The sequence below is a fragment of the Enhydra lutris genome, unplaced genomic scaffold (genome assembly GCF_002288905.1).
Source record: "Enhydra lutris kenyoni isolate GAN:26980312 unplaced genomic scaffold, ASM228890v2 scaffoldscaffold36, whole genome shotgun sequence".
NCBI classification, from domain to species: domain Eukaryota; kingdom Metazoa; phylum Chordata; class Mammalia; order Carnivora; family Mustelidae; genus Enhydra; species Enhydra lutris.
Window position 1 is genome coordinate 2,617,124 of NW_019154120.1, and position 12,209 is coordinate 2,629,332.

Below are 12,209 nucleotides of genomic sequence, written 5' to 3' on the forward strand. Positions count from 1 at the left end.
TAATTGAGAAAACTCACAGAATGGTATCATTGATAGATCTTTTTTTTTCTTTGACGAAAATAAAAGTAGGTTTAGATTCACCTGGTAAGGCCTTACTTAAACAGGCAGCTGGCCAATACAGTTCGCTGAACTATGCTCTCTGTACAATTAGGAATTAAATAAACCCCTTTTAGAGACTTGTCCTGAGAGATGACATTTAATGCTACAACCAAAATAAATAACCTAGCAAGAACAAAATTTTTTAAATTCCAATAATTTCAACTTTGGAGATATCTGTTCACCAAAATTAATCAACATTTCTAAAATATTTTAATACAAAATTATAAAAGAAAAGTGCATTAAAAGCAGAATCTTTAAAACTCTGGCACAATTACAATTATTCGGAATATACGGACTACAGCCAGCTACACACTGACATTCAAGGAAAACCTCAGGATATATAGTAAGTCCAGTATCACAAGAATAAGTCAAATAAGGCTTTTTTTTTCCTTAAAAAAATATACAATACACAAAGCAGTTTGAAAAAAAAAGTAATATTATTTAACAGTTTTCTGACTTAAATATTTTCACATAACCAAAGTTTTTATATCATCATCAATATGACTTATGTACATACGCCAAAAAGTGAACAACAAAAAAATCAAAAGATGCCCTTTGAAAAATAACAGTGAAAATGTCTCTTTCTTCAGGAATCTGAAATGAGCTCCTCTCTTAATATACAAAGTCCATACAATATTTATAATAAAACTGCTCTCTTCTGAAACCAGGGAGGCCATGAGACAAAATAAAGGCAATTATTTTTCAAGAGAAAAACAAAAGCAAAACAAGCCCCCCTTCATGTTGCAGTGAACAAGGTACCCATTTGTGACTCTGATGAGCACAGCTCTGGCCTGCCGTGCTCGTGGGGAGTCGGACTCTGACGCGCTCTCTCTGCCGTCAGGACGAGCGCTGCTATTTACAAAATATACCGTTCAGCCACACAGAGGCCCATATATCTGTCTATGTACATGTGTATTTATATATAGAACATATAAATAATTCTGAAGGAGAAATTCACATGAAGTAAAGAACCTTCCGTCTTTGGAATGCTGTAGGAGCAACGCGCACTCTGCCCCGGCTCGGGGTGGGATTTGGTTTGGGACGTGTTCAATGTGGCACCATTGATGACAGCGAGAGTTCCCTGAATTAGACGACACACCTGCCCACGCGTGAGGAGAGGAGCACGGCAGCTCTAACCCACCGACACGCCGCTCCGCGCCGCGGGGGACGGGACCACGCTCCCTCGACTCCGAGGACACGGTCCTGCCCTCGCCTGCGTGCGACATATGGCTTGTGCTTTCTGCAGTCACGTAACCCGCGGCCCCAAAGGTGGACTCGGGCAGCACGTGCGGCCCCGCCCCATCCCGTGAGGGCACGTTCATCCCCGTTCTCGCCCCCTCCACCGTCTGGGCCCCGACGGGGCATCCTCGTAGCTGATAGTCCGAGAACCGTAACGCGGAGAGAACGGGCCCGCCATCTCTCCATATTCTAGTAACTTACGGTAGACTAAAAAGAGTCTGTTTCTAATTTCAAAATACACAGAGAAAGAACATGGAAAACACTTCCCTGCGTGTTCTAACGTTTCTCTGAACCTCATGCACCGATTTTATGTTTGTTTTATAAGCTACGCTTCTTACAACAGAAAGCACAAAGGAAAATCTATCTTGCGTGTTCCATGTTAACGTTCGTCTCCGCTAACACAGAGAGGCCACGGCATGGGACAGTGAGACCCAGTTCACTCTTTGGAACTGGAGGCACTGGCCACAACGGGAAGGTAGAACTGCCTAGGGTCGTACCTGAGTTCAGTGATTTGTACACAAACGACAACAACGGGCTGACACTGCTCTCAGTTGTTCCTATCAGTCTCTGAAGACAATGATTCTTGAGATAATTTTACAGCTAAAAACCTAGCACGGTAACATTTCTTAACACCCGAAGCTTCCAAGAAGAAATTCCAAGTGCTCTGTTCTCCGCAACATTTAACTTCAGAAACGGCTTTGGTGGCGGGGGTGGGCCGGGTCAGAACACGTTGGCCAGGGCCTGCCACTCGCTCGCAGACTCCTGGACCACCTCCTCCAGATGGAGGGTCCGGCCCAGCTCCTCGGCACCGTGCTCCTGCTGGACGACGGGCTCCTGCAGGTTTCCTGCGGCACAGACGGACAGACAACAAGCAGAGTGTTAGACACACGGCAGGGACTCACGATGGAATAAAGACAACTTAAACTGAGACGAGATTTCTAAACTGATTTGCGATCCACCCCACAGGAGGAAGAACTCTAGCTGCAGATGAACTATGTCGGGGGCAATTCCCGTTCCTGAACGTGCAGAAACAGCCCTTGCTAGGCAGCTCGCGCGGTCAGGGCTACGTCACCACGAGGTCAGTGCCGAGCGGTCAGTCATGAATGACAGCGGTGCAACAGGCACGAACTCCAAACAGGAAGAAAAGCAAGACGCACTGCGACGTAGACGTGAGAGCAGAGCGTCCGAGCCCTCCCTGGCCGCCCCGTCTCACTCACAGATCCCACTGTCCTGAGCACTGTGCCAACTCCAGACACTGAACCGGCCGGGGCCCACCACACCGCAGCCAGTGCACCCAGCCCCGCACCGCAGCCCTCCGGGCGGGACCCAGAGGAACGGCAGGGAGGTGCGCCGGCGCCCCGCAGCCTGATCCGCCCCCTCAGGTGGCACCGGCGTTTGAGTGGGCACCCAGTGGACACACCCACCCCGCATGCCCGCTCTGAGAGCCCGCGTGCATCCAGACACCCCACCAAGAGCACCGGGACCCCACCCCGCCGCCACGCGCACCCGGACCCCCACCATCTGCACCCAGAACCTCCACTAACTGCACCTGGACCCCACCCCCACCAAGCGTGCCCAGTCCCCCCACCGCGTGCACACTGATTCCCCGCTGTGCGCACGCGGACCCCACCCCGCCGCCACGCGCACCCGGACCCCCACTGTGCACATGCCGCCCCCCGCGAAGCACCCGGACCCCCACCTCCCCGCCATGTGTTGCCAGACGCCCCCACCATGTGCACCCGGACCCCCTGCTGCGTGCACCCTGACCGCTGCCCACCCTGCAGGCTCGGAGCCCCGTGGGGCGTCCGCGGGGGGCCCGGCCGCCACCTCACCCGTGTAGCTGTGCGCCCGCTTCATGTGCAGCTTCATGTTGCTCTTCTGCGTGAAGCCCATGACACAGTAGTCACACTTGTAGGGCCTCTCGCCCGTGTGCTTCTTCATGTGCACCTGCAGCGCGCTCTTCTGGTTGAAGGCCTTCTCACACAGGCTGCAGTGGAACGGCCGCTCTCCTGCGGGAAACACGGGCCGTCGGCGTCCCCGCGGGCACCGCACAGGGCGGGACTCTCTGAGCGCGGACCCGGGGTCCCCAGCCCTCCCGCCCCTCGGACGAGCGCACAGCTTCTAGCAACTCTGCCCCTCGGTGAGGCATGGGACGAAACGTCATCAAAAGCTCCTCCGACTCCCAGGAGCATCCGGACACAGAAGCAGAGCACGAACGGTTATACAAAGTGTTCTGAACAGTGGGGACGGCCAGGCAGCAGCACATGAAGTGCAGGAGACTGTCACATCCACTTCACGTAACGTGTAACTGATCCAGCATTTTTTAAATGTCATTCTAATTGCTTCGACGTTAATACAGAAACGGAAAGGTGGAAGGGACTCGGGCACGTTGACTCTGGGAAAAAGCCTGGCTCCTGTGCCACCCCACCCCGCACCCTGCCGCCCACTCCCGGGCCCGCAGTCCCACCCCTTCGCGGTCCCTGACTCCACCCACACACTCATCCGATGCCAGCCCCTGGGGCCACAAGCCCTTCCCCTAGGCCTAGAAGGTTCTGTCCCACCAGCATGGCTACCTTGTGGCCAGGTGTCTGTCCCCTTTCCCTGCATGGCCTCCCTGGACCCCGTGTTGGCATGAAGGCCCACAAGGCTGCTCCAGTCCCCAGGTGTCACCCTCCATCACTCCAAGTCTGTCCCTCTCCCCCAGTGGCCAAGACACAGGAGGGCTCCCCACCCGCTCCCCGAGCCAGCCAGAGGCCTAAAGAAGCCCGAAGCTTTCTGGCCCTAATCCCCAGGACTGGCATGGGAGGGGTCACACGCCCTCAGGATGAGGAGGTCACGGAGGTGGCTATGCCTCGAGTCAGGTGACCTGGGCTGAGTCACAGGGAGAGTACCGGGGTGGGGGCCAGGTCCGTGCCCTCAAAGAGGAGGGTTCTGTGGCCAGAGGCAGAAGGGAGCTGCAGGGACCCGAGGCTGCCCAGGGCCATGGCAGTGTGAAGGCGGCAGGTGTGCTGGGGGGTGCAGGAGCACCCGGCCCCAGAAGCAGGCCCCACAGCAACACACCCTCAGCAGGTTTCTCCAAACCTTCGGAAGCCACCTAGCTTGTGCCAGCAGGCCAACAGCAGTCCCTGTCCCCTAAAGCCGTCCTTTTGCACAGACGCAGTAGAAGGGCAGTGGCACCGTCTTTCACTCAATATTTGTTTTGCTGAACACCCGGTCGGCACCAGTCTGTGTGGACCAGCAGGGACGTCACTGGGAACGCCGGGGAAGGACGCTGACGGGAGCACCTGCCGGATATCCAAGGAGGCCTGTGGGCCGGCCAGGGACAGGGAGGGGCACAGAGGCCTCCTGGGGAGGGGTGTCCAAGCTGACACCTGCAGGCCGGTCAGAGATGACCCAGCCAAGGGAGACAGGGGCTGGCAGAGGCACCAGCAGAGAGGGCGCTCAGGAAGCAGAGTCGGGACTCCGGACGGTGAGTGTGGGACCCCCAGGCTTCCCACGGCCAGGTGCCGCGGTCAGAGGTGTGCGGCAGTGGGTGGGACGGCTCCCAGGACACCAGGATCCCACCTGGAGGAGCTCAGAGGGGAATGAGAGGGGTCTGTCTGCCAGACACCCAGGGTTTCTGCCTGGCTCTGTGCAAACGCGGGGCTGCCCACCAGAGCAGGACGCAGGTCCTGCCGTCAGTCCTGAGAGGACAGGCTGCAGCAGATAGGGCCCTGGGACGGTGGTGTTTCCGCGTGAGACACAGGCCACAGGCGCCTCATGGGCCGGCAGAGGTGGGGGACACAAGTGAGCTGTCAGGGAAATGGGCCAAGAGGCCGAGAGATGGGAACTCGTGTCTCAGTGCTGGTCTCAGTGCTGGTCTTCCCTCTGGGACAATAGACCTGGGCAGGTGTAGGCGGTGACAGGAAGTCAGCAAAGAACAGCCTGAAGCCCTGAGAGGAGGAGCGACAATGGCGTCCCCCGCAGCAGCAGCAGCAGGAGCCCAGGGTCGGGGGGACGTCCCCGGAGGCCACGGCAGCCCTTGGCGGTTCTATTTCTCATGGTCGCCAGGGAAACCACAGGATTTTTACTAAGAAGTTAGCATGAAGAACTGACGACAAACAAGGGTGACACACTGCGTTCCCGGCTTCCCCAATCGCGCGTTCCACCGAGTCCTATTTTCTCGCTAGTCTCCGGAGCCCTGACCTGGAAGCCCGCGGCTCGTGGTTACCTGTGTGGATGCGGCTGTGCCGCTCCAGCTGGCTTGGCTTGGCGAACGCCTTCTCACAGGTGTCACACTTGAACACTCGCGGCTTCTGGGAGCTCAGCGAAGGGCCAGCCTGATGCGTCTGCATGTGCTCCTGCCGCAGACCACACACGGAGAGGAAACCTGAGATCATGGCGGTTCTCGACGGACCTGCGACACGGCCGCGGGGACCCATCGGAGCAGCAAGGACAACCCGAGGCCCATTTGGGATGAGTGCCCCCGGGGATGCCGTGGGGGTCGGGGGGTGGCCCCCCCGACAGCCCAGAGTACCGGCTGTGCGGCTCCGCAGGGCCTCTGCCCTTCCTTGTTGCCAATGACCTTGACGGTGAGTGGGACATGGTCCGCTATTTGGTAAGATGTTCCTCGCCTGAGAACTGTGTGCAGCTACGGGGTGGGTGAGGGAGGTCGAGGGCATTTGCCAGAAAACACAGCAGAGGAAGAGACAAGGCACACGGACGAGCTGAGGGTCTGGAGAGCAGATGTCCGGGGTCACTGTGCAGCAGAAGGCTGGGATCCCTGGTGGACTAACCAGTGGTCAGATGCGGCCACTTCTGGTAACGAGGAGTGCTGGCTGGCAGTCGCCGGACGGGGTACGCGCCCCACACCACGGCATGCCACCTGAGTGCAGCCCTGGACATCAAGTCCCAGAGCCCTTCCTCCTCCTCCCCCCGAGTGTGCGCATGTCCCAGAGTTCACCCAGCCCTTCTCCTGGCAACCGGACCCCATTCTCAGGGTGGACGCAGAGCCAGCTGCTGAGGGGTTCCCGTTCCCCTGCCAAAAGACGTGTCAAGTGTGGGTCCCCCGCGAAGAGGGGAGTTCCTGCTTCCCCACAGCCCAGCCAGTAGGTGCTGGCAGACTTCTTCCTATCTTCGGCTCTGCTCGGTGAGACACGGCATCTCAGTGTCAGCTTAAGTCCTATTAGACCCGGACTCGGAACTGCGCATGAACACGTACCAGCAGATCTGCTAACACTAAACTCTCACTGACCTTTTCCTCCACAAAGGGGAAATCTGTTAACTCTTTCCTTGCTGCGAGCAAGACTCATGACGTCCACCGACCCGGACCGCACCGAGCGTCTCTAACCCGTGGGGACGGCGGCACGTACCTTGAGGTGCGTGGCGCGCTTGAAGGCCTTCCTGCACACGGGACACACGTGGATGCGCTCCCGGCCGTGCGTCTCCCGGCTGTGGTGCAGCAGCGCGGCGGCCGAGGTGAAGCCGCGGCCACACTCCAGGCACTGGTGCGCCCGGCCCTCCTTCTCCGGCTGCCCGCCCTGCGCCAGGCCGGCCGACACGTCAGCTACCTGCAGCGGATCAGAAGCCCCGGAACTCACTCAGTGGCCGGAGTGAGCAAACGCACAGATGACAGGACGACGGACACACGCCGATGGCAGACGCCCGGCCCTCAGCGCGCCGTCAGGGGCGGCAAACGGATCAGACCACCCACTCTTGCCCTCCGAGCAGCGCGAAGCGAACAGAACGGCGCTCCGTGTGTGTGACCTTCCAGGGCCGGCTGTGCTGGTGGCCGCCCCGTGCCGTGTCCTCACTGATAACCATACTGGGGAACCGCACGGCACTCAGAGTGATGCCAGCACGCGGCGTGCACTCCGTACGCGCTCTGGGGGGCAGCAGTGACAGCTGACACAAGTACAAAGGACATGGCCCCCAAATGCTCCCGCTCGGGCGAGAGCTCTCAGCAGCCTGCGGCGCGAGTAGCGCTTAGCGGGAGGTGAGTCCTCGCGCTTGCAGTGCGGTGCTGCCCGAAACGGGGCCTCAGAACCAGCCAGGTTCCAAGTCATTTTCATGGGGCGTCACCAACACCCTGAAACCAAAGAGAGCAGGTGAGTGTCGCTGTTATAAATGAGCGTTCAGTTTTGTAGATAAAAACTCGTCCGTGACAATTGAGTGAAACAAATTTATAAGTAATTATAATGAAAACTGATGGGATTTGTCTACATTTTTATCTAGTTTATCAAGTACTTTTTCATAAAATCTAATACACAGAAATGGATAAAATTTAAAGAAGACGACTTAACAACAAAAGATGTCTACAAGGTGCGCTAAGGTCACCCATCTACACTATAATAAAACAAATAACGGAAGGAAAACAGGAGTCAAACAAGAGATCAGAAGTGCGCGGATGCCTCCACAAAGGAGGTATCGTCCCGTGACGTCTGTCAGGTGTGCGAGTGTCTAACGTGAGCGTCCGTGTGTGTGAAGTGAAGAAATAATGGAAACAGACTGTGTGTTCAGGTCAGTGCAAAAAGCCTATTTCTTGTGAGTCAAAGAACGTCTGAACAGCCCCAGAGCAGAGGAGACGCGAGGGCTCCAGGCCACGCACCGCCAAGCGCGTGCTGACCCAGCGGCAGCTGAGAGCCAGCGCCGCCCCGGGGACCCCTGTGCGCGCCTGCGGGCCTCCCCCCAGGGCTGCGGTAGCGGACACGCCCCAAGGCCAGTGGACCCTTCCAGCACCACTGAGCCGCCGCGGGGTGCCGAGCCCCCAGACAGAAACTCACCCTCCGCCAGATGAGCCCAGGTTGGGGAAACGCCCGGGCTGCCCGGCTCTACAGCCTTTACACAAAAGGGGTCCTCCTGGACTGAAAGACCAGGGACTGTCCTGAAACGCGTCTGCTCAAGCTGCACGGGACGGGACGCTGTGCAGACCCCGTGGCTACTCACTTCCTGCGCTTTCCCTGTCACTCGGAGGAGCGCTAAGGAGACAGTGATCGTTAGACTGTCCTGTTCAGAACTGTCATTTCCTAAATGTTTTAGACCCTCAGAATACACATTTTAAGGGAAAAACTACTCAAATGACAAATGGGCCATGTGCACACACGTGTGTGTAGAGGGAAAAAACGCAACCAGACCCGAAGAGTCAGCAGAGGTTTTACCAGAAAACCCCTGGAAGGAACGGAGTGGCCACTGCGGGCCGCTGCCCAGGAGAGTTCACGCATGTAAAACCAGCCTCACGCACGACTGTTTCTGCACCTCATTCTGCGGCACAAAACCCCGGCTCTGGCCAACCGCACATCGAGGAACGAAGGAGTCGGTCCCCACCGTTCAACACAGGCTGTCCCCCAGGCCCTGTGCGGTGCAGCCCCCGCACGTCACCCCCATTCGGCCTGAGAAGGCCCCCCAGGAGCGGCCCCCAGCCCTGAGCCCTCTGGGACCAGCCCCTCCCAATCCGTGTCCCTGACAACCCGCGACCAAGTGTGAACGCAGGTGTGTGACGTACCTGGTAGGCGATTTCCTCACACGCAGCGGCGGAGGGCTGTGGGGTGTGGCTCACGAGGATGACCTGCGGCGACCCTGCTCCCCCTTGGCCCGACAGTGAGGAGTCCGTGAGTAAGGCTGGGAACTGCTGGCCCTGGCAAGGACGGACTAGTTTAGAAGTTGTGACGTTATCAAACCCAGGAGTAACATACACGATGCCTGATGGTGCAGCTCCTGGGGACCACACAGGGACACGTCCCCAGAAGAGCGCACCACGGCACTGTCCCACGGGACACAGCACCCCACGCCCACGCGTGTGCGCCAGAGAAATGAAACCTGCGCGGCCCGGAGCACTCGCGCACAAATGCCCACAGCAGCCGCAGAAAGGGAACCCGGCCGACAGCCAGCAGCCGGGGGGCAGATGGCCCAAACGAGGAGCATCTGTACAGTGGAAAACGATTCAGCCTGAAGAAGGACGGGAGTGCGCGGCCCAGGCAGGCCCCTCCGCGCTGGGCTTCCACGAGGTGAGGCGCTCAGAGCAGGTGCGTCTACAGACACAGCGGTGACTGCTGGTCGTCGGGGGCATGGGGAGTGGCTGCTAGCCGCTAACCGTGCCACGTTTCTTTTTGGGGTGATAAGATGTTCCAAAACTAGATGTGGTCGGGGTGCTCAACTCTGTAAGTACACTGAAGACCATTAAATTCCACACTTTAAATACACGGGCGAGCGCTATGGTACATGCGGCGTGTCTCCACAAAGCTGCAACGCGGAGAACGCTTACTTGTTTACAAAGGGACAACTTTGCCTTTGAGTCCTAGTCCCACTCCAGTCTGACTGTGGCCCTGGGACAGAAAGAATGAAGGGACGGGGTGGGACGGGGCATGCACAGAGGGGCGTCTGGCCCGACCCCAGGCTCCAAATGGAAAGCCACACAAATTCGTTCACCTACGAAATCAGAGTGACTCTCGGACATGCACGTGAAACACAAGGGTCCGAGGGCCAGTGTGAATGCGCAGACGGAGGGGCACGGAATCAGGAAGGGCACTCGGCCACACGGGAGGGGTGTCCTCACGTCTCTGGGGCAAGCCTGGGTCCCACGGGCCAGAAAAGGCTGGAACAGGCGTGGACAGTTAGAAACGGACTAAGAAGGCATCGAAGGATGGTCAGGGCCACTTCTCCTGGGAAAGACCCTTCCTCCGGCACATGGGGACACAGAGCCAAGGGTAGAGCATGGAGCAGAGGATAAATTTACAAGAGGATAAATTTACAAGCAGAGGATAAATTTCTCTAGAATCATGGATTCTAGAGAAAAAGAGCTTTTTAAATTGATTTGGATTCTCTGGTTTCCACACGCACGTTTAGGAAAAGTGAAATGACATTTTGGGTATCTCCCTTTATCTAAGTCTTTTACACGAACGTGGCGTATTTTGGCAAGTTCCTACCCGTACCACTAAACTTCACGTTCGCCATCCCCCTTATGTGGGAGGACCTGCCTCCACTGCATTCCAGTACCCGTCGCTTCGGACTCCTGTCCTCGCCCGCCACCGGCTCTGCCAACGCTCTTACCAGAATACCCAACTTTGGAAAATGGCATCAGTCAAAATTAATAAATTCACATTTCCTAATTCTACAAAGCAAGACAAATACTACTGCTAGCCAGAAACTCTGATACACGTAAGAACCACTGTTGGCTCAATAAAGTCATCTCTTCTCAGAAGGAGAGCTAAGGCCTTCGAGGCGCTGCACTTACACAGATCCATCAAGGGGAAATGACGACCTTCCAGAAGTGAGAACTAGACTAGCCACGCCAGGGCAAGGGGCAGCACGTGGGACGGAAGGTTCTGGGTCTTGACTGTGACGACGGCCATACCTGGCTGTGATATCCTACCTACAGTTCTGCACGATGCCACGACCTGGGGAAGCTGGGTCAAGGGGTACATGAGATCTGTCTGTACCGTTTCTGAAAACGGACTATGAATGAACAAGTAACTCAAAATAAAAAGTTTAATTTAAAAAAACTCTTAATACAATGTACCTTACTAGCTTATTACTGGTGTTTCAATTGCTAATATTAAGTACTCTTGGTGCATATGCCTGATTTAAAATTCGGGTGTCCAGTACAATACATGCTCAACAATCAGCCACAGCCAAGGAAATGGTGACTTGAATCTGCTGAAATGACCCCATCTCCAAGCCCTCCTTCTTTGGCTTGGGGGCTCACTGGCAGTGTATCTACTTCTCGGCTGTATTTTGGTTTACACGGAGGTGGAAGTTACAGGACTTCTCACCCCCAAGTGCACGTGGCGGAGGGGAGCAGGACCCGGGGCCGTCACGAGCAGACCCCGGGCGCACCCGCAGCTGCTGACTCACCCTCGCAGCGTGAGCCCGGAGATCCTGACGCACAACCAAGTTTGGGAAAAGCCGCTCAAACCTCACCCAGGCGACAGTCGGTGCGACAGCCGACCTGCCTCCCTGCCCCGTCCCTGGAAGGCGGCCTCATTCAGCGTCTCCCTGTTCTATCACCTGGCCAGGGGCGTGCTCTCAGCAGCCATCACCCCCACGCCCTGCACAGCTGCGCCAGAACTCCAGCGACACGGCGCTCAGCAAGAGGGTCCAGGCGCGCCCGCGGTGCGGACAGGAAGGAAGCGGGAAGCCTTTGGCAGCCCAGCCTGGGCCCCTCCAGTCCCTGGAGCCCACGACTGCTCGTGCAGAGCCCCCTGCCAACTTCCCATGCGGCCCAAGTCACATTCGGACTTCTTGGCACGCTTCCGTGTCAAAACGGGGTTTAAATGCTTTCTACACGGTCCATTATCTGGATGCTCACACACCCAGATAATGATGTTACTGCATGTACAGTAAAAAACAGACAGAAAACCCACCAAACCTACAAGAATTCGTATAAAACAGAACGCACTTCAGGCAGGAACCACCCACTCACTTCTGTTTTCAGAACAAGAACTGAAAAATCGCTTTGCTTTCTTGAATAGTTGTTTTTGTTTTTGTTTTAAGATTTTACTTATTTATTTGGGGACGCCTGAGTGGCTCAGTGGGTTAAAGCCTCTGTCTTCGGCTCAGGTCATGATCTCAGGGTCCTGGGATCGAGCCCCGCATCGGACTCTCTGCTCAGCGGGGAGCCTGCTTCCCTCCCTCTCTGCCTGCCTCTCTGCCTGCTTGTGATCTCTGTCAAATAAATAAATAAATAATACTTAAAAAAAAAAAAGATTTTACTTATTTATTTGATAGAGTGTGACAGAGCACAAGCAGGGGGAACAGCAGAGGCAGAGGGAGATGCAGGCTTCCTGCTGAGCAGGGAGCCTGACATGGGCTCAATGCCAGGACCCCGGCATCATGACCTGCACTAAAGGCAGATGCTTCACCAACTGGGCCACCCAGGGCCCCCTTGAATAGATTTT

At 56.5% G+C, this 12,209-nt stretch overlaps 1 protein-coding gene across 4 annotated transcripts in view; it reads right to left on the minus strand.

Moving 5' to 3' along the window:
• Positions 1-525: 525 nt before the first annotated feature.
• Positions 526-12,209, minus strand: part of LOC111154305 (zinc finger protein 236) — a 103,896-nt gene continuing 92,212 nt past the window's right edge. For all 4 annotated transcript variants that reach the window (XM_022513818.1, XM_022513817.1, XM_022513816.1 and 1 more), the window contains 5 exons: positions 8,819-8,950; positions 6,690-6,887; positions 5,549-5,678; positions 3,171-3,347; positions 526-2,183 (listed from right to left, as the gene is read on the minus strand). In XM_022513818.1, coding sequence (XP_022369526.1) covers positions 2,059-2,183; positions 3,171-3,347; positions 5,549-5,678; positions 6,690-6,887; positions 8,819-8,950 — 762 coding nt within the window. In that variant the 3' untranslated portion in view covers positions 526-2,058. The remainder of the gene's footprint in view (positions 2,184-3,170; positions 3,348-5,548; positions 5,679-6,689; positions 6,888-8,818; positions 8,951-12,209) is intronic.